Source organism: Acinonyx jubatus, chromosome D1, assembly GCF_027475565.1.
Source record: "Acinonyx jubatus isolate Ajub_Pintada_27869175 chromosome D1, VMU_Ajub_asm_v1.0, whole genome shotgun sequence".
Taxonomy (NCBI): domain Eukaryota; kingdom Metazoa; phylum Chordata; class Mammalia; order Carnivora; family Felidae; genus Acinonyx; species Acinonyx jubatus.
In genome coordinates, this window is record NC_069390.1 from 50,955,455 (window position 1) to 50,978,434 (window position 22,980).

A 22,980-nucleotide genomic window follows, 5' to 3' on the forward strand; every position below is an offset into this window, starting at 1 on the left:
GTCCCCCCTTTTGCTTCCTCCTTTTACATTTTTAATACCATAATTTACCTCTATTTATATTATATATTATTATAATAGCTATAGTTATTTTTAATATTCTTTTAACTCTTATAGCATTCAGTGGTAAACACATTATGTTAGAGAATTAGAGTTTTCTAAATATTTATCTTTACCAGTATGTTGTATTTTTTATAAGTTTTCATGCCACTAATTAGCATTTTGTTTCAGCTTGAGGAACTCCTTTCAGTATTTCTTGCAAGGCAGGGCTAGTGGTGATGAAATCCCTCATTGCTGTTTGTCTGGGAAAGCCTTTATTTCTCCTTCATATAGAAAGGTTAACTGCCAGATAGAGTATTCTGTTTTATTTTTTTAATATTTTTAATATTTATTTATATTTTGGAAGACCACAAGTGGGGGAGAGACAGAAAGAGAGAGACAGAAGATCTGAAGCAGGCTCTGTGCTGACAGGCTGACAGCAGTGAGCCTGATATGGGGATCGATTTCATGAACCACGAGATCATGGCCTGAGCCAAAGTTGGACACTCAACTTTGAGCCACTAGGTGCCCCAAGCATTCTTTTTTTTTTTTAATTTATTTATTTAAATTAAAGTTAGTTAACATACAATGTAGTATTGGTTTCAGAAGTAGAATCCATTGATTCCTCTCTTACATAGAACACCTAGAGCACATCCCAACTAGTGCCCTGCTTAATGCCCATCACCCACTTAGCCCATTCCCCCCACCCATCTCCCTTCCAGCAACCCTCAGTTTGTTCTCTGCATTTAAGACTCTCTTATGGTTTGCCTCCCTCTCTGTTTTTATCTTATATTTCCTTCCCTTCCCCTATGTTCATCTGTTTTCTTTCTTAAATTCTACATATGAGGGAAATCATACAATATTTGTCTTTCTCTGACTTATTTTGATCAACATAATGCACTCTAATTCCATTCATGATGTCGCAGATGACAAGATTTCATTCTTTTTGATCGTCAAGGAAAATTCCATTGTGTGTGTGTGTGTATATATGTATATATATGTACACACACACACACACACACACACATATGTATATATATCTCATATCTTCTTTACCCATTCATCAGTTGATGGACATTTGGACTCTTTCCATAATTTGCTATAATTGATAGCACTGCTATAAACATTGGGGTGCATGTGTCCCTTCAAATCAGCACATTTGTATCCTTTTGATAAATACCTAGCAGTGCAATCACTTGGTTGTAAGGTAGTTCCACTTTTAATTTTTTGAGGAAGCTCCATAATGTTTTCCAGAGTGGCTGCACCACTTTGCATTCCCACCAATAGTGCAAAAGTGTTCCCTTTTCTCCACATCCTCGCCAACATCTGTTGTTTCCTGAGTTGTTAATCTAGCCATTCTGGCAGGCGTGAGGTGGTATCTCATTGTAGTCTTAATTTGTATTTCCCTGATGATGAGTGATGTTGAGCATCTTTTCATGCGTCTGTTAGCCATTTGGATGTCTTCTTTGGCAAAGTGTCTATTCTTTCTTCTGCCCATTTCTCCACTAGATCATTTGTTTTTTGGGTGTTCAGTTTGACAAGTTCTTTATACATTTGAATACTAACCCTTTATCCGATATGTCATTTGCAAGTATTTTCTCCCATTCCATTGGTTGCCTTTTACTTTTGTTGATTGTTTCCTTCGTTATACAGAAGTCTGTGTCTTGATGAGGTTCCATTAGTTCATTTTTGCTTTTCTTTCTCTTGCCTCCAGAGACATGTCTAGTAAGAAGTTGCTGCAGCTGAGGTCAAAGAGGTTGCTGCCTGTTTTCTCCTCTAAGATTTTGGTGGTTTCCTATCTCATATTTAGGTCTTTCATCCATTTTGAGTTTATTTTTGTGCATGGTATAAGAAAGTGATGCTGTTTCACTCTTCTGCATGGTGCTGTCCAGTTTTCCCAGCACCATTTGCCGAAGAGACTTTTCCATTGGCTATTCTTTCCCGCTCTGTTGAAGATCAGTTGGCCATACATTTGTGGGTCCATTTCTGGGTTCTCTATTTTGCTCCACTGCTCTATGTGTCTATTTTTGTGCCAATACCATATTGCCACTCTTGATGATTACAGCTGAACTGTAATGCCTCCAACTTTGGTTTTCTTTTTTGACATTACTTTGGCTAATGAGGGTCTTTTCTGGTTCCATACAAAGTTCAGAATTGTTTGTTCTAGTCCTGTGAAGAATGCTGGTGTTGTTCTGATAGGGATTGCATTGAATGTGTACATTGCTTTGGGTAATATATACATTTTAACAATATTTGTTCTTCTACTACTGCATGAGCATGGAATGTTTTTCCACTTCTTTGTGTCTTCTTCAAGTTCTTTCATATGCTTTCTATAGTTTTCAGTATACAGATCTCTTACCTCTCTGATTACGTTTATTCCTAGGTATTTAATGGGTCTTGGTGCAACTGTAAATGGGATTGAATCCTTAACTTCTCTTTCTGCTGCTTCATTATTGGCATATAGAAATGTAACCAATTTCTGTATTTTAATTTTATGTTCTGCCACTAGCTGTATTCATGTATCAGCTCCAGCAGTTTTCTGATGGAGTCTTTTGGGTTTTCCACACAGAGTATGTCATTTGGGAAGAGTGAAAGTTTGACTTCTTCCTTGCCAATTTGGATGCCTTTTATTTTTTTTTGTTGTCTCATTGCTGAGGCTAGGACTTCTAGTACTATGTTAAACAACAGTGGTGAGAGTGAACATTCCTGACCTTAGGAGGAAAGCTCAGTTTTTCCCCAATGAAGATGATATTAGCTGTGGGTCTTTTGTATATGGCCTTTATGATCTCGAGGTATGATCCTTCTATCCCGAATTTCTTGAGGATTTTTACCAAGAAAGGATGCTGTATTTTTGTCAAATGCTTTTTCTGCATCTATTGAAAGGATCATGTGGTTCTTATCCTCTCTTTTATTCATGTGTATCATGTTGATTTAATTTGCAAATATTGAACCAGTCCTGCATCCCAGAGTAAATCCCACTTAATCATGGTGAAGAACTCTTTTAATGCACTGTTGAAATCAACTTGCTAGTATCTTGATGAGGATTTTTGCATCCAGGTTCATCAGGGATTTGGCCTGTAATTCTCTTTTTTAGTGAGGTCTTTGGTTTTGGAATCAAGGTAAGGCTGGCTTCACAGAACGAGTTTGGAAGCTTTCCTTCCATTTCTTTTTTTTTGGAACACTTTGAGAAGAATAGGTATTAAACTGTTCTTTAAATGTCTGGTAGGATTTCCCTGGGAAGCCATCTGGTCCATAACTCTTATTTTGGGGGCCACTTAGAGTATTCTTGATTAACAATTTTTTTCTTCCAACACTTCACATAGGTCATTCCAGTCTCTCCTGGCCGGTAGGGTTTCTTCTGAGAAATGCACTAATAGCCTAATGGGGGTTCCTTGTAGACTACCATCATTTTTTCACTGGATTTTAGGAGTTGCTCTTTATCTTTGATTTTTGACAGTTTCATTATAATGTGTCTTGGAGGTCTTTTTGCACTGAGATAATAGAGTGATCTCTTGGCTTCATAAACTTGGATGTCCAATTCTCTCCTCAGGTGTGGAAAGTTCTTGGCTATTATTCATTTAAATAAACTTTTTGCAACTTTCCCTCTTCTCCTTCTGGAATCCTTATTATTCTGATTTTTTTTTCTTTTTATAAAATCCTATGCATCATGCAGATTTCAGTCTTTTCTCAATCTTTTTTCTTTAATCTCCACTAATCGGGTTATTTAATTTTCTTGTCCCCTAACTCACTTATTCTGTCTTTCACTTGTTCTACTATTGTGTACATGCTCTCTATTGCATTTTCCATTTCATTCATTAAGTTCCTCAGCTCTACTCTCTAGTCTGCTAAGGATGTATCACCAGACCATCTCATCCACCAGGGAAGTAAAGCACGAGCACACGTATTAGGACCTGAAAGATGGTGAACTATGTCTTGGAACGGTGAAGCCAAAGGAAAATTGGTGGAGGTCTGTAATGGTCCTGATGTGCAAATTGGTTACCTGACCTGTATATACGGGCAAAAGACTAATCGAACCATTTAGTAACTGGTTTCCTCCAAAGTTTCCCTCAGGATAGTTGGCATGCTCACACACAAACCTACAAGTTTTATCTAGTAAAGTGAATGACTAGGGTCTTCAACCACAACTATTTCAACCTATTCTCAAACTTCAAATGGCTAAGAAGCCTGCCTTGCTAGCATGGAGCCAGGAGTGGAATGCAAGTGCCTAGTGGGCTACTTTTGGTAAGCAGAAGTAGTGCTACAAGAAGAATCAAATGCTTGGTTAAGGTATCCAATGCAAACCTCATTAGACCCCAGAAAAGATATTGGTTGATATAAACAGGATAATGTCAATGGAAGTTGGAACGCACTAAGAAGTATGTAAACACCCACTTGCTGAATGACCTAGCCCTGAAAATGTTGGGAGTGATAGGCCCATACACAGCCATGGCTGGCATTTGGTGATGCATGCAAGAAGGATGGAAGCAAGTGGGGGGCAGGGAACATGGGTTCCCCCCCGGGGCCACCACAGCCACTATGCCACAATGAGTAGGAAGGCCACTGTGGTGAGACTTGAAGCCTTGGGCGTGGGCCCAGGTGGAGCTGCCACTGGTGCAGATCTTGGTGATAGTAGCAAATATTCAAATGAGAACTTTGAGGGCTGGGGGCACCTGCATGACTCATTGGTTGAGCTTTCAGCTCTTGATCTCAGCTCAGGTCATGATTTCATGGTTCGTGGGATCAAGCCCCATGTTGGGCTCTGAGCTGACAATATGGAGCCTGCTTGTAATTCTCTCTCTCTGCCCCTCCTCTGCTCTCATGTATGCACATGCAAGCAGGCTCTCTCCCTCTCTTTCAAAATAAATAAATTTTTTAAAAACTTAAAAAAAAAAACTTTGAAGGCTGAAGTGGAGAAAGGTTCCATGTGAACAGCAATTGAACATGGGTCAGTTGGTCCTGAGAGATGGGCAAGCGCCATTGTGAAAGAACAGGCAATTGCCTCCATTGTCTTCGGCCAATCAAAAGGTAGTCGATTCATATTTTAAAAAAATTCACCTAGAGGAGGATGGGGACACAGTAGGAGGACCTTAGGCTTGTCTCATCCCAGGAATACAACTAGGTAACTATCAAATTATTCTAAATACCCAAGAAACCAATCTGAAGGTTGACAGAACAAACTCCATACCTAAAGAGGGAGAAGAAGCCACATCAAAGAAGGTAGGGAGTGTGGAGACGTGGTTCAGGGGAGAAAAAGATCACAGGTGCTGTGGAGAGTAGGGAGCCATGGTTGTGGAGAAGGGTGAGAGAGGTCAGAACACACAAGGGAACACAAAAAGACAAGATTTCCACAAAGCCATAGGGTGAGAAAATGACAGGGGCTGCTTTGTATACGTTCTTGCAACCAGTGAGTCTTAAAGCCTGAAGTTTTAAAGGTCAGCAGGCTGGACTGGGATAGAACCCTGAGGGCACTGCCCTGCTCCTGAAGAAAGGTCAGGCAAACAACCTAGGGGAAATGGCCTGGAAACAGTGACCTGAAGAATGCTTGGGGCACACAAGGAGGGAGATTATTTTCTCTCCTTGGGGCACATCCCTAAAAGCAACATTCATGAAGAAGCCTCTACAGGGACAAAGTTGCTGGCTGGCACATTTCCCTCCTCCACCCCTCAGCATAAGCACAGAGCCACCTGCTAGCAGCACAGCACAGACACTGGGGCCTAACTTTCTTACACCAAGCCCCAAACACCTGTGCTCTGGCATGACTGACCTTCTTGGTCAAGCTTGCCTCAGTCCCAGTGCAGCAGGCCCCTCCCCAAGAAGACTAGTACAAACCCCTGTCCATGCCACTCCCTAAAGCCTGAAATTTTAAAAGTTATCAGGCTGGGCTAGAGCTCAGAGGGCACTGTCCTGCTCCTGGAGAGAAGGCAGGTAAACAACATAGGGGCACACAGTGTGGAAACAATGATTTGAAAAATGCACACGGGGAATTATTCCTTCTTCTCAGAGTGCTTCCCTAAGAGGCAGCATTCATGGAGAAGCCTCTAAGGGGACAAAGAAACTGGCTGGAACCATTTCCCTTCCCCACCCCTCAGCATAAACAGAAAGCTACCCTGGGTAGCAGCCCAGCACTGACACTAGCTGCCTAACTTGCTTACATCTCGTCCCACACAACTGTGGTCTGGCGGGACTGCCCTTCTCAATCAAGCTTGACTCAGTCCCAGCACAGTGGGTCCCTACCCCAGAAGACCAGGAGAAACCCCTACCAACACATCTCCTAACCACAGAGTTCTGCAGGGTCTCAGTTCTAGTGGAAGTAGTATCAGGTCTCATTTAACAAGCAGACCAGACCCCACCTAGTTAAAACTTGCCACATTCTGACCAAGGAGCAAACATTTTCCTAATCGGGGTAAGGAAACAGACATCCACATCCAGGAGACACAGGGAACTCCTTAAAATCAACAAAACTGGCCAACATCAAGACATATTGTAATTAAATTTGAAAAATAGAGTGATAAAGAAAAAAATCCTAAACGCAGCAAGACAAAAGAAGTCCTTAATTTACAAGGGGAAATCCATAAGGCTAGCTGCAGATTTCTCAACAGAAACTTAACAAGTGGTTAAGTGGTATGATATATTCAAAGTGCTGAATGGTAAAAATCTTCAGCCAAGAATACACTATCCAGCAAGGCTATCATCAAAACAGAAGAAGAGATAAAGAGTTTCCCAGACCAACAAACACTAAAGGAGTTCATGACCACTAAACCAGCCCTACAAGAAATATTAAAAAGGACTCTTTAGTGCAAAGGAGAGACCAAAACTGACAAAGACAGGAAAGGAACAGAGAAAATACCCAGAAACAATTACAAAGCAAGTAATAAAACTGCACTAAATGCATATCTATCAATAACTACTCTAAATGAAAATGGACTAAACTCTCTAATCAAAAGATATAGGATGTCAAAATGGAAATAAATAAATAAACAAACAAACAAATAAATAAATAAATAAATAAATAAATAATAAAGAAGACTCATCTATACGCTGCCTACAAGAGACTCATTTTAGACCTAAAGACACCTGCAGCTTGTACATAAAGGGATGAAGAAACATTCATAACGCAAATGGATGTCAAAAAAAAAAAAAAAAGCCAGAGTAGCAATACTTACTTATATAAGGAAAACTAGATTTAAAACAAAGACTATAACAAGAGATAAAGAAAGGCACTTTATTATGACTAAGAAAACAATTCAACAAGAAGGTATAACAATTGTATGTTTATGCCCCCAACATGAAGCACACAAATACATCAAAAAATTAATAATACACATAAAGAAACTCATTGACAATAATACAACATTAGGGGACTTTAACACCCACTTACATCAATGGATATATCATCTAAGCAGAAAAACACTAAGGAAACAATGGCTTTGAATGACACACTGGACCAGAAGGACTTAACAGATATATTCAGAACATTCTATCTTCAAACAGCAGAATACACATTCTTTTCAAGTGCACACAGGACATTCTCCAGAATACATCACATACTAGGTCACAAATCAGGTCTCAACACATACAAAAAGACTGAAATCATACCATACCGAAACCAGATAAAGACTCCATTAAGAAAGACACCAGGCCAGTATCCTTGATGAACATGGATGCGAACACTGTCAATAAAATACTAGCAAAACAAATCCAACAGTACATTAAACGAATCATTCACCACGATCAACTGGGACTTATTCCTGGATTGCAAGAGTAGTTCAACATTCACAAATCAGTCAATGTGATACATCATGTTAATTCAAGAAATGACAAGAACCATATGGTCCTTCCAATAGATGCAGAAAAAGCATTTGACAAAATACAACATCCATTCATGATAAAAACTGTCAACAAAGTAGGGTTAGAAGAAGCATACCTCAACATAGTAAAGTCTATACATGAAAAACCCACAGCTAATATCATCCTTAATTGGGAAAAACTGAGAGCTTTTTCCTAGCATCAAGAATAAGACAGGGATATCAACTGTCACCACTTTCATTCAACATAGTACTAGAAGTCCCAGCCTCAGCAATCAGAAAAAAAAAAAATCAAAAACATCAAAACTGGCAAGGAAGAAGTAAAACTTTCACTGTTTGCAGATGGCATGATACTCTATACAGAAAACCTGAAAGACCCCACCAAAAAGTTACTAGAATTGATACATGAATTCAATAAACTTGCAGACTACAAAATCAGAGTAAAGAAATCTGTTGCATTTCTATACACCAATAATGAGGCAGCAGAAAGAGAAATTAAGGAATCAACCCTATTTACAACTGGACCATAAACCATAAGATACCTAGGAATAAACCTAACTAAAGAGGTAGAAGATCTGTACTTTGAAAACTGTAAGACACACTGATGAAAGAAACTGAAGAGGTCACAAAGATATGGAAAACCGTTCCATGTTCATATGGATTGAAAGAACAAATACTGTTAAAATGTCTGTGTTACCCAAAGCAATGTACACATTTAATGCAATCTCTATCAAAATACCACTAGCATTTTTCAAAGAGCTAGAACAAACAACCCTACAATTTGTATGGAACCATGAAAGACTCTGAATGGCCAAAGCAACCTTGAAAAAGAAAAGCAAGGCTGGAGGCATCACAATTCCAGACTTCAAGTCATATTACAAAATGCAGTTTTCAAGACTGGTACCAAAATAGACACATAGACCAATAGAACAGAATAGAATACTCAGAAATGAACCCACACTCTATAGTCAATTAATCTTCGACAAAGCAGGAAAGAATATCCAATGGGAAAAGGACAGTCTCTTCAACAAGTGGTGTTGGGAAAACTGGACAGCAACTTGCAAAAGAATGAAACTGGACCACTTTCTTACACCATACACAAAAATAAATTCAAAATGGATGAAACACCCTGATGTGACACATGAAACCATTCAAATCCTAAAGGAGAACACAGGTAGTAATCTCTTTGACATTGGCCATAGCAACTTCCTACTAGATATGTCTCCTTAGGCAAGGGAAACAAAAGCAAAAATAAACTATTGAGCCTTCACTAAGATAAAAAGCGTCTGCACAGCAAAGGAAATAAATCTAAAAGACAACCTACGGAATGGGGGAAGATATATTTGCAAATGATTTATCTGATAAAGGGTTAGTATCCAAAATATATGAAGAACCTATAAAACTCAACACTCAACAAATGAATAATCAAATTTAGGGTCACATGGCTGTATCAGCCGGTAGAGCCTGTGATGCTTGATCTCGGGATTGTGAGCTTGAGCTCCATGTTGGGTGCAGATCACTCTAAAAAATAAAACAATATTTTAAAAATGAATAATCAAATTTAAAAATGGGCAGAAGACATGAAGACATTTTTCCAAAGAAGACACACAGACAGCCAACAGACACATGAAAAGATGCTCAACATAACTCATCATCAGGGAAATACAAATCAAAACCACAATGAGATACCACCTCATACCTGTCAGAATGGCTAAAATCAAAAACACAAGAAATAACAAGTATTGACGAGGATGTGGAGAAAGGGGAACCCTCTTGTACTATCCGTAGAAATGTGAATGGTACAGCCACTCTGGAGAACAGTACGGAGTTTCCTCAAAAAGGTAAAAATAGAACTATCCTATGATCTAGCAATTGCACTAGGTATTTACACAAAAGATACAAAACGCTAATTCAAAGGGATAAATGCACCCCTATGTGTATCGCAGCATTATCTTCAACAGCCAAATTATGGAAGGAGCTCAAATGTCCATTGACTGACAAATGGATAAAGAAAATGTGGTATATATATACAACGGAATATTACTCAAGCATAAAAACGAATGAAATCTTGCCAACTGCAAGGATGGTGATGTAACTAGAGAGTATAATGCTAAGTAAAATAAGTCAGAGAAAGACAAATACCATATGATTTCATTCATATGTGGAATTTAAGAAACAAAACAAAGGAGCATAGAGCAAAAAGGAGAGAGGCAAACAAAGAAACAGATTCTTAATTATAGAGAACAAACTGATGGCCATCAGAGGAGATGGGTGTGGGGATGGGTTAAATAGTTGATGGGGATTAAGTAGTTCACTTGTTGGGACCAGCACCAGGTGATGTATGTAAGTGTTGAATCACTAAATTGTACATTTGAAACTAATATTACACTGTATATTAACTGAAATTTAAATAAAAATTTTAAAAATAAAATTGAGGGGAAAATAAATAAAAATAATATTGAATGTTTATTACTCATCTGTTTCTTAATCTTATAAATTACAGCTTATAACTTTATTAATTTCAGTAATTTGTAGATTCTTTTGGCTTTTCTATATAAACAATTATATCATTTTTCAAATAAACACAATATTTTATTTAAAAAATTATAGTAAGATAAAAATTTCTCAGCTCCAGAATTTCTGCTTGTTTCTTTTTTATGATCTAGTATCTTTGGTAAGTGTCATTTTATTTACATATCTCCCCCTGATTTCCTTAAATAGTCTTTCTGAGTTTTTGTAGCTCACTGATTTTCTTCAAAACAGGTATTTCAAATTCTTTATGAGGAAGGTCACAAAATTCCATGCCTCTGAACTAGGTTATTGAGAATTATTATCTTTTGTTAATGACATGTTAATGACATTTCTCATGTCCTTGTAGTTTTGCTGCTTTGCATCTGAAGTTGGAAGACGCCTCCTTAAATCTTTACTAGTTCCCTTCAGTCAGAGGATTCTGTGTATTGGTACTATTATATCTGGGGTTTTCTCTACCTTTGTATGAATACAACTGCTCCATTATTCTTGCTCTCTCTTGTGGCAGAATTCTTAACCTTTTAGGTCTTGTCTGGTTGTTACAATTCAGCAGATTGGCTACTGGAAACTTCTCTTTCGTTTTCCAGAAGGTGGTGCTATGGCTCAACTGTATGGTTTCTCTCTTCCTCACAAATCCTGATCTGTTTTGCTAACAGCACTCTAACAGACTAGCTCTCACCACTGAACTCAGGAGCATGCACAGGAAGTCAGCCACAATGGGAGGTGGGGTGTATTTGTCAGCTTAGCACTTGGTCATTGAGGGTGTCCTTGGACCTGGTGGGGAAATCCTTGGGTGAGGTTCTCCCAAGAGGCTCATGGGGGGGACTTCCTACTGAAATCTTGAGTGTAATCAACAGGGACCATGTCCCTTTAAAGTCCTTTGATATTCTTCTTTCCCAATCTCTTCTCCCTTCTCCCAGTCCTGACTTGATACTCTGGGATCAATACCCAAAAATGGATTTCTCCAGCCATGTCCCACACAATTGGGAGTAGATGGGCAATCCACTATCCTTTAGCCCCACTGGAGAGGTCACTGCCAATGGACAGTTCCAGTCCACCAATGTCAGCAAATTTGTGCAGGAATCTCCCATCAAGAGGGCTGGATTTCTGCAAATTCTTTCATCTGTGTGTATCTGCCCAGGACAGCACACTCCAGGTTTTTTTCTGAATGTGGCCAGGGGGCTGGGGCAGACTTGCTGGTTTTGCTGGTTCCATGGCCCATACTGAGGTCTTCTGCCTATTACCAGATTCACAGGAGGATGAGACTACTCCCATGTCCCTTGGCCTATGGTGCTGTATCTCACAACTCCCACTGAGGCACTTTTGTTCACAGATGGATGTCTAATAAGTTGTTTTAAAAGGGAGCCAAAAAAGAGGAACATCTTATACCACCATGATGCTGATATCTGCAAGTGAGTTAAAGGACAGGACAGTAAATAAATATCATAATGGCCTAAGAAGAAGTGACAGAAAGACAGGAAAGAAACCACTCAACACAGGTTTGATAGAAATTTAAGAAAGGAAATAAAATTGGTGGTGCAACTCTTGTTTTTTGTTTGCTATTGAATAATTTGTTTTAATTTTTTTCTTTTTGTTTTCAAGTTTTTATTTAAATTCAAGTTAGTTAAGATACAGTGTAATATTAGTTTCAGGTATAGAATTTAGTGATTCATTACTTACATACAACACCCAGTGCTCATCACAGCAAGTGGTCTCCTTAATCTCCATCACTCATTTAACCCTTCCCTCTACCCACCTCCCCTCCAGTAATTCTGTTTGTTCTCTGTAGTTAAGAGTCTGTTTCATGGTTTGCCTGTCTTTTTTCCCCTACGTCCATCTGTTTTGTTTCTTAAATTCCCATATGAATGAAATCATATGGTATTTGTCCTTCTCTAACTTATTTCACTTAGCATAATACTCTAACTCCAACCACATCATTGCAAATGGCAAGATTCCATCTTTTTTCTTTTTCTTTTCTTTTTTTTCTTTTTCTTTTTTCTTTTCTTTTTTTTTTTTTTTTGTGGCCATTCTTGGTTTTAAAACAAACATCAGGCTATCAAACTCATGCATATTTCGAAACTCCAACCCTCAGCTTAATGCTTTCCATGCAATCAATTCTGTGTAATAGGAAATGCCAAAAGCCAGGCTTCAAGGTGCAACTCACCCTGGTAACTAAAAGGCAATCCATGTTGAGAACACCCACAAGGATGTCTTGCCAAAGGAAGAAGAAGAAGAAGAAGAAGAAGAAGAAGAAGAAGAAGAAAAGAAGAAGAAGAAAAGAAGAAGAAGAAGAAGAAGAAGAAGAAGAAGAAGAAGAAGAAGTAGTAGTAGTAGTAGTAGTAGTTTTAACAAAATATATTCATTGGAACAATGAAAGGAGGAAATGAGAAAGCCTTGGAGACTTGCATCTTTAGTACATTCACCCTTTGGCTATGTGACTTCTAAGGTCATAACACAGGTTAACTGAGTGTCTTTTCTTCCCACAGCCATGGCCACAGCAAGGTCCACCCCTGATGAGCCCCTGCTCAGAGGCAAAAGAACACATGATCTCCAGGAGATGTTGACAGAAGTAGGACTGGCACTCGAGTACTGGTTGCCCAAGTTGCAGGAACACCTGGGTGTGACTTGTGCCCAGGCCTTACAACACCTGGAAGAAAAAGACCTCCAGAAGCTGAAATCTCAAGCACGACATTCCTGGGAGAAAAAAGCCCTGGAGATGCTTCTTAACATGTCACACTCAAATAGTCTTTCAGAGTTACAGGAGTCTCGGGTGGAGATGATAAAGAAAATGCATAAGTATGCAGAGCAGACACTGCAAGAGCTAAGAGACTTGCTGTCAGAAGGGAGGCAGCAAGAGGAAGAAGCAGTGAGGAAAAAACAGGCAGAGCTGAGACAGGCAATCGGGATTCCTGAAGAATACTGGCCACCCCCCCAAAAGTCCCTACAAGAAGTCATGGAAAACATTCAGAAACAACTCAACCTCATGGAGGGGACATTGTCTCACAGGCAGAACCTCCCAGATGGAGAGCTGGTGAGATGGGCATCTGGAGGGTTGGCTCTGCAGGGAATTTACAAAACTAGCAATGAAAGGGGTTTGATAGAGAATAGAGAGGAGCTACTCAGTGTCCCAAAGAACTTCTCACTCTTTGGCCCTGAGCAGGGCACACGGATGGAAACAAGAGAATTTACATCTTCTCAAGCAGAATCCACATTCACCCAGACGATAGAGAAGCTGGGCTTCAGTGCAACTGCCTCAGCCAAAGGTGAAGGTTGGGGATTTAGCCTGAAAGCGAGTGTACATCACAGCATACATTCAGAATCTAAGAAAACCCAACAATCACATTCTGAGCACTCTTATTTTTGCTCAACCAAGTTCAGCTACATCCCGCTGGCTTCCTGCCACTTTCCCACTGATCAGCTCCAGTTATCCAAGGCTGCTCTCCACGAATTAAAATGCATTGAAGACCTTCTGGGTCAGTCTGAAGGCTCAGACAGACTCCCTTTGCTAAAGTCCAGGAGTGAAGCCTTCTTCCACAGGTTTGGCTCTCATGCTAACCAGGGCCCTCTGCACTTGGGAGGAATCTACTGGTGGAAAGCCATTTCAGAGGGTTTCCAAAGTGAACAGCTGGCAGAAGTGAAACAGCAGTCAGCCAAGGCCCTGGATAGTTACATAAGGGGCAGCTACAGTGGCTTTGGAATTCAAGTTGCTACAGACGTGGCTGTGACAGACTCTCATTCAAAAGAAGACTCTCGGAGCACAAGCTCCCAAAATCTCCAAACCAAAATCCAATTATCTGTGGCCCAGACAGGTGGCCCACCAGAAGCAAATGACCTTTTCCAGTGGAAAGCTGGCCTAGTTGCCAGTAATCGAACCTGGTGTGTCATTGACCGGGGAATTCAACTGGTGCCCGTCTGGGACATCATCCTCTCCAGCCACAGAAGTGATTTTCAACATCCTCTTCAGGTAGCTATGTGCCTGAAAGACAGCTACACTGCTCTGACTGGCCTCACTACCCAGATCCAGAGTGGAGAAGAATTACTCAGTGTTGTGAAGAAGGCCAGGGTTTTCCTAGAGGATGTGAAATCCTGGGAGGTATCTGACCCTGAAGAGCAGCTTAAAAAACTGATAAGTTTCATGCAAATGTTGAGTCAAAAACTAAAAAGTTATGACACTTGGATTAACATATGCCTGACAGATAGGGATCTGCAGAATTTTCTGGTGAACACTGTCAACTTTTGCAAAAGGTATTCCATTTATGAAACCAAATTTATTAAATCTCAGTTGCGCAGCCTTTTGGATCCTCACATCTATAGCGTGACAAACTTTCCTCAGGCTCATTCCATCATGCAGTGGATCTTCAGGTCAGAGTCAGAGCAGGAGTATATCAAAATCTCCCAATTTTCTGAATTAATTAAAATCTTTCAAAAAACCAAAAATGACTTCATGGAAGTGAAGATTAAGTCCGAGTCCCCAGAAATAGTGGAGGAAGCACAAAGAAAGGCCACGTATGAGGTCAGCCTGTCTCTTCGCTGCTTCTTGAATTACCTCCAAGAGACAGAGCAGCCAGACATACAGCTTTTGCTACTTTCCATTGCAACTGGCGCAGGTTACCACGTGGTAAACAAGACTTTTCGGTATCTCCTGGGGTGTGATGAGCTAGACTTTCTAGTGCATGAAATGCAAACTGCCCAAGATAAATACCAGGAGCTCAAAAATATTTGCAGCCACAGGGCTCATGCATTCCTGGTGCTCACAGGTCTGACAGCCACTGTTGGAGTTACAGCTGTTTCTCCAAAGGAGAAAACACAACGTTTGACATTTATAAGACAGTACATGGGACAATCATTGACTAAAGAAGTTGTAGATGTCCTCACCAAACCTGGAGCAGATCATGATTGGGTAAACCTAGAGAAAGACTTGAGTCTGCTCATTGATGGGAATTATGAGGCCACCACCCCTTCATTGCAAATGGATGAAGTGAGAAAACATTTGCAAAGTATCTTCCATGAAAAGGAACTGCCTCATGAACCACATGATAATGAAAACAACAAATGGGAGGCCACAGAAAATGGAGCTTTCTTAGAATTGCTCCAGCGTCTAGGCCTAGAACACTACTACCCAAAGAGGATGAGCAGAGCTAATTTCCATCTAATCTACAAGACTTCTGTGTACAACACCCAGCCCAGCTCTGAACGGGAGCTTCCCTTCTACTTCCTACAGAAGCTACTCATGTTGGATTATGGGCTGAGATATCTGGTCTTCAAAGATGATGGAAACACAGAGAATCAAGTCTATCTAAGTGCCTCAAAACAGAAAAATGAGGTTTTTGATCCATATGATGATTTTTTTGAAGACAATGATAGTCCCACTAATCCTTCAGATCCTAATTCCAGACCCCACATTCACCCTATGGATATTCAGATGGCAATTCTTCACTGTGCTGATGATTTTGCTAGACAATATATTCTGGCCAAACTTTCCATTTGCCAGTTTGCCCTCCCTCTTCTTATACCTAATCCTTGCAATTCTCAAATTGAATTCTCTCTTTGGTCTCTCAGTCAAATTAGGAGAAGCTGGCAGCAAGCAAGGAAATCAACAAAAGACTCAGCAAAGAACAATTACAAGAATCAGCAAATGTGTCGTGTCTCTACCCCCATTGTGTCCTTTGTTAGGGTTGGAAATGGCTTCTCCGCTTCCAAATCTCAGATTATGAACTGTATTCTCAGTAAACGTAAACATGATATCTTTTTTCATCGCCATTGCAGAGGGAGTAGCAAAGACTGTCTCTTGATGGGGGGTGTAGTGGAAATCTGCTGGTTCTGTCCTGGGGGTGAAGATGAGGACAGATTTGACAACTGTCTGACCTTCACCAATCTGCATGGAGATGCCAAGGAACATGAGAAGCAACTCACCTTCCTGCAGGAGATCTCTTCTCTCATTGTAGTCCTCATGGCAACTTCTGATGGCAATCAAGAAAACCGAAACATTATCCGTGGCCTGTGTGAGCTATCAAAACCTTTGATCTGTCTGCTTGATGACAAAGAAAAAACCACAGCCAATAATTCTGGCCAAAAAGTGAGAATTGGAATCAGGAACAGAAATGAGGCAGAATTAACAGAGGAGCTCAAAACTACAATCAGACATTTGCTAGAGCTCTCTGACACTACTTTTAGCTTAGAGGACTGTGCCCAGATTGCTCGTAAGCAAGGATTCCTTATTGATGAAGACCAGAGAGACTGCAAGGAAGCCAAAGAAAAGGTAGAGGTTCTCATGGCCCTATTAGGAGAAATGCAGATATCTCAGATGAAGGAAAACTTACTGCCCCTTCAGGGACACCTGTGGCATCTTTGGTGTAAAAAGGACAAAGAACTCTATCATCTGAGAGAAAAGGGAAATCGGAGCATTGAACAACACAAGAGTGAGATTGAGGCAGAAAAACGAATAATACGGCAGCAACAATTGACCAGAGCCTTTCCTCTCAATGAGTTAATGCAATCTGTCCTTGAAATTATCCAAAACCATTCAGAAACTCGTACCAAACTCTACTTCTTACAATGGCTGAGTGTGTCTTTGGACAACCTGACTGCAGGACACTTGGAAAAACTGAATGAAAAGAAAAAGGCTTTGTGGTCACTGGTACAAACAGAAAAGAAAAAAGCACCAAACAACATCTCCCTGAAACACTGGCAAAATGAGATAGAAGCTATTTCTACAGAGATTACTGACTGCACCTTGGGAATTGAACAACTTCTCAGAGAAATAGGCCAGATCTATGAAGTTCTGGAAGAAACGTTCTCCACAAAAGATAACCTTTTTCTCTCCCTTCCCCAGATTGCTGCAGATCTAATGATATCTGGTCTTCCCATTGAGCTGATGGATGGGGATGCTTCATATGTGCCTCTAAAGTGGGTAGCAGCTATTTTTGACAAGGTCTCTGAGAAACTTGGAGACAAACGACTGTTTGTTCTCTCTATCCTTGGCCTGCAGAGCTCAGGGAAGTCCACCCTGCTGAATGCCCTTTTTGGGCTGCAGTTCACTGTCAGTGCTGGGAGGTGTACCCGGGGCGCCTACATGCAGCTCCTGAAGGTGGAGGAGACATTCACAGAGGAACTGGGCTTTGACTTTGTGCTTGTTGTGGACACAGAAGGACTTCGGGCCCCAGAACTCAGCAGCAAATCCCAGAATCGTGACAATGAGTTGGCAACCTTTGTTATTGGACTTGGAAACTTGACTCTGATTAACATTTTTGGGGAAAATCCATCAGAAATGCAAGATATTCTACAAATAGTTGTCCAAGCCTTTCTGAGGATGAAACAAGTAAAAATCTCTCCTAGCTGCCTTTTTGTCCATCAGAATGTAGGGGAAGTTACAGCTAAAGACCAAACTATGGAAGGACAAAGGCGGCTAGAGCAGAGATTAGATGAAATGGCAGCAAAAGCAGCTGAACAAGAACAGTATTCAGATGTAACCCGATTTAGTGATGTCATTAAGTTTGATGTCAATACTCATGTCTACTACTTTGCTCACCTCTGGGATGGCAATCCTCCAATGGCCCCTCCCAATCCTTGCTACAGCCACAATGTCCAGGAACTGAAAAGTAGAATTCTTCTCACAGCCAAACAGGAATCTAGGGGAAGCATCATGAAGATATCAGATGTAAAATTCCGAGTCCAAAATTTGTGGGGAGCCCTGGTGAATGAGAACTTTATTTTCAGTTTCAGGAACACACGAGAAGTCATGGCCATGAGCAAATTGGAAACAATGTATAACTACTGGACCTGGGAGCTGAGGAGTCATGTGCTGGGTTTGCAGAACCAGCTAATCAACCAGATTCAGAATGGGAAAATCCAGACATTCAGAAAAAGCACATTTAAGGCGCCAGTCACAGAAAAATATGAAGCCATCAAGCAAGAACTTGAAAAATATTTTAATGAAGATCCAGATAGTGAAATACTGGTTCAGTGGAAAGCAAATTTTGAAAATAAGCTAATGATCCTTACAGAGGCACTTATTTTAGAAAGCCAAAAAAAAGCTGATGAACTTATTAGTTTTAAGAAAAGTCAAGAAAAACTGGACAGCAAAAAGTCAGGTTATGAAAAGGAATTATTAGAAAAAAGCCGAAGGTTGGCTTTAACTGTCAAAGGCACAGAATTGAGTGAGGAAGAGCTACATGAGAAGTTCAATCAACTTTGGGAAAAATGGGTCTATGCTGTGTCCTCAACTCTCCCTCCAGTCACAGAGCCTAACATTGATGTGGATTCTGAAAACATCCTTTTGGAGTATTTCAAAAAGGAGAGAAATATTGTAGACACACTGAAGGAAAATCCTGGAGAAAAGTTTCAAATCAAATATGACAAACATGTCAAAATGAACACGAAATATTACATAATTACAAGGACATTAGAGGGCTATGATAAAATGTCCATAGATAAGACTACTGACCACATTATTTCAAGATATACTGAAACTATTAAGAATATTTGGACACAACAGTGTGATTACAATCCAAATTATTTCCATGAAGTCCTGAGAATAATAGATGAGGAAGTGAAATCTGCAAACACTGAGGGAAGATACACATTTACAAGTAAATATGAAATTGATTTATCTTTGTGTTTATTCCAAAAAGCATCAGAGACTTTTAAGAAGATGCACAGGGCATTCAAGAGAGCAAATGATCCTGTAAACCATCTGGAAAGTAAGAAAGAGGATTTCTTCATGAGTTTTAAGATATCTTGTCAAGAAGCAACTTCAGTCAAAACATTTGTTGATTTTCTGTGGCACAAACTCACTCCTGCTGTCTCTACCACCATATGGGAACAAATGGTCCTCAAAATTGCTGGGGATATGAGAGCTACCTGCCCAGCATTCAACGGAAACAAGTCTAACCTGGAGAAACACATTCTCATCTCTCTGGCAGAAGAAGAAAATTTTGATAATTACTGGGATTACCTTCATAATTCAGAATCATTTTTTAGGAATTACATTCAAAACCATATTAAAACATATTGTTCAGACAAAGGAAGTGAAAAAATAAAGACTTTTTTAAAAACAACTTTAGATGATATCAAGAATGCCATCCTCTCAGCTATTCATAAATCTACAGTAATAGCCAAAGATAAAAGCAGCACTGTGTCTGGGTGGTTGGATTTGTTCTGTGATCACCTGGGGAGTAATGTGATCTTTCCAAGAAAAGACTTGATAAGCATTGAACACCAAGAGATAAAAGATATTGAGTTTCTCAAAGAAGCTATGAGTGAAGCTTTGGATCCCACAATGAAGAGAGTAGAAGAGAACTATTTGAATATGTCTGAACAAGAAATGATTCTGGAAGTTCAGAAAATGCTCTCTGAACATCTCTCTGGCTGCTGGAAACAGTGTCCCTGGTGTGGAGCAATTTGTACAAACACAATCCCTGGACATGAAGGAAACCACAGTGTTCCCTTCCACCGTCCTCACGCTGTTAGTGGAGGGTATTTTTACAAAACAGACAATTTTGTCATTGATTGCTGTACTAATTTGGTAGCAAGCGATCTTCTCTTGGTTTTGAGAGATGACTGGAAAGTCCCATATAAGAACTATCGACAGGCAGGAGGGGAGTATGCCAAGTGGAGCTTCACCCCAGACTCAGCTACCCAGCCATACTGGAAATGGTTTGTCTCTCACTTCAGAGTAAAGCTAGAAGAAAAATATCAGAAAAAATTTATAAATAAAGGTAAAATCCCTGATGCATGGGACAAAATAAAAAAGCAGGATGTGCTCGATGACTTGAAAAAATGGTAAAACTCAATGAACCCCAATACTCAGACAATCCTAAAATACCTCCTCCTCACAGTAAGAATCCTCATTATTTCCTTTTTTCAAATGAAAAATCTAAAAATCAATCAACTAACTTTAAGTCTTGTGAAAAGATTTCATTTTCATTGCCTCAATTCCTTCTGGCTCAAAAACATATTTCTAAAATATATGAACATATGATAAAATCAAATAAAATCCATTTAAAATATCTACTGTACATTTTAAACTATTATTCAGAATGTTTTTATTTTGAAATATATAATGTTATATAAAGTCTCAGAGAAAGTCATTTTCATAGGAGGAAAACAAAATCATTGCAGACTACTACAAATTTACAAATTTCTATAAAATAAATATATGGATATTTCATACAATATTGACTGGAAGCTACCAAAAGCCTTTTTTTCTTTAATCCTGTGAAACTGTGAGAAAAAGTTACTAATCCTCAAATGGAAAAACATTCACGGAAAATTCATGATCCCCAAGCATAGCAATATTTAGGCATATTCTGTTCCAGAGAGGAATAAAACAGAGACTTTACCAGAATAAAGTATGCATCAATTCAAGAAATGTTATCAAGCAAATATAGAAAACAGAAATCAAATAACTGTTCTTCTCATTTAATCCTCACCCTCTTCTTCCCTGGCATCTTGCCTATATATGTTAGAAAAGGGGGGGTGGTCACAAGAGCTTAGGTATTCAAAGCTTGGTGCTGTATACAAGTCTGAAATAAACTGGCTTTTGGAACATAATTTATGACCAGCTAACATAATTTATGACCAGCTAAAAAGGGCCATTTTAACCGAAGCTGTGGATAAGGTCAAATCTGATTAAGCCATTGATGATTTTAAAAAAACTATTTCCTTAAGAATAAAATATCAACTATTCCTTTAAGAATAAAATATCAAAAACTATACAGTTTTTTAGGTTCTAATATTTTAATAAGCAATTCTTTTTATACATTCAAGTATAAGGAAATACTTATCTCCACATTAGGTGATAAGTAACTTTTCATACTGTTTAAGTCATAGGGTCACGATCAGAATAAAAATGACAATCACTCTGAAGCTAATCAAGGACGTGAGAGGGGAAAGAAATAGCCATTCTACAAACCTACACCTTCTAAAACAATGACTTACACTAGGTTCTCAAAGCTGATGATCTAAAGGAATCCTGATATAAAGAAGAAAATTTATGTCGGACATAAGGGCATCCATTGGCTTCTATTTAAGACACACTATCAACCCCTCCATAGCCAGTGAAAAACAAACAGCACAGGGAACCATAGTCAAAGGACTGGAATCTTTAAAGTTAGGAGATAGGAGTAATGACTCTGCTGTTTTATTACTCGAAAAGTTTTCCAGAATACTATCAGTTTCAGGTAAAATGACCCATGTCTCCAAAAGAAGTCCTGGAACAGAAAAATTATAAAGGATAAAGGAAACAGGTATTCTTGAACAGCACAATTTTCCTTTTGTTCTCTGGAAAATAATCTCATTAAGAATTGGAAGGACCTACCAATATGATTAAGCTGAAACGGTGATGGAAACAGAATCCCTGCATGGTTCCTGTCTTGCAAATCACTGTATCCTCAAAAATTGCAATGTTCAGTTAACATTTGCTGAATGCTTTTTGTATTTGTTTAATGAATCCAAAATCACCTTTAAGAAGTATTACATATCATGTATTAACTTTGATTTTCAAGCCAAAATTGTGTATAAATAAAGAAGATCTTTGACAAATTCCTCAGGCATTTAAGCAGTATGATTATTCAATGAGATACAGATACTATGCTCAAGAGATCCCAAATAAACTGGCAAGAAGTAAATTGGGATAGAGAAAAGATGACTGTATAGGAATGGAGTTTTCTAGGATAGTAATGGAGAGTGTAAAGCTGCCATGAAGGTGGAGTCAAGATTAAAGAGATTATAGTGAGAGATTCTTCCTTGGGAGATTATTAGAGTAAAATAACTTATTGAGAGCAAGGCCCTCATGATGGGATTAGTGCCCTTAGAAGAAGAGACACCAGACAGACCCTCTCTCCCCATGCCATGAACCAAGGAAAGGCTATGTAAGCCCACAGTGAGAAGGCAGCCATCTGCAAGCCAGGAAGATTGCTTACCACAAATCTAACCAGGTAGCACGCTGATCTTAGGTGCTCCAGAACTGAGAAATAAATTTCTGTTTTCTAAGATACACAGTCTATGATTATTTTGTTTCAGCAGCCCAAACCAAGACAGTGTGTGTCTAAAAATTCACCCCCTAAAGTTCTGGCAGATTCTTCCCTTGGACTATAAGAAAAGACACATGAATCATACAATTTTTATTTTTTCCCTTGCCTCAAAATAATTCCCTTGAACCATTTTAAACCCTTTAGTAAGGTGTGGGAGTGTTGTGGTACATGAGTGAACAAGGAAGGGAAGGAAAGTGTGTGTATCACCATTGATATTATCATGATAATTACTAATACTGCTATCTTTGTAGCAGTGGTACCTGTGAGGCCTTGGGCATGTAATTTAACTTCTCTGTGCTCAAGTGCCCTATCTGTAAAATAGTACATTTCTCATGCAGTTGTTGAGAGAAATAAATGGATTGCTGTATATAAAGCATTTAGGACAATGGCATATACATAGTAAGTACCCTATAAGTAATTATTATGTTATACTCCCTCTCTCAGGTTCCTTCTTCCTTTGCTTTTGCGTAACATTTTGTTAGAATCACATTGATAGGTTAAGATAGCCTCATGTGACTAAGGTTCATTGGCAGGAATATTTAACAAGGACTCCTTGGGAAATCATAATTAGAACATAG

General features: G+C 39.3%; 1 protein-coding gene across 3 annotated transcripts in view; it reads left to right on the plus strand.

The window, feature by feature from the left end:
* LOC106989642 (interferon-induced very large GTPase 1-like) overlaps nucleotides 1-21,914 on the plus strand; it is a 59,686-nt gene extending 37,772 nt beyond the window's left edge. For 2 of the 3 annotated variants that reach the window (XM_053203541.1, XM_053203543.1), the window contains one exon: nucleotides 12,857-21,914. In XM_053203541.1, the coding sequence (XP_053059516.1) occupies nucleotides 12,859-20,154 (7,296 nt within the window). In that variant the 5' untranslated portion in view covers nucleotides 12,857-12,858 and the 3' untranslated portion in view covers nucleotides 20,155-21,914. Of the gene's footprint in view, nucleotides 1-11,290; nucleotides 11,496-12,856 lie in introns of all 3 variants that reach the window. The other variant, XM_053203542.1, reaches the window with a different exon arrangement.
* The last annotated feature ends 1,066 nt before the right edge of the window (nucleotides 21,915-22,980 follow it).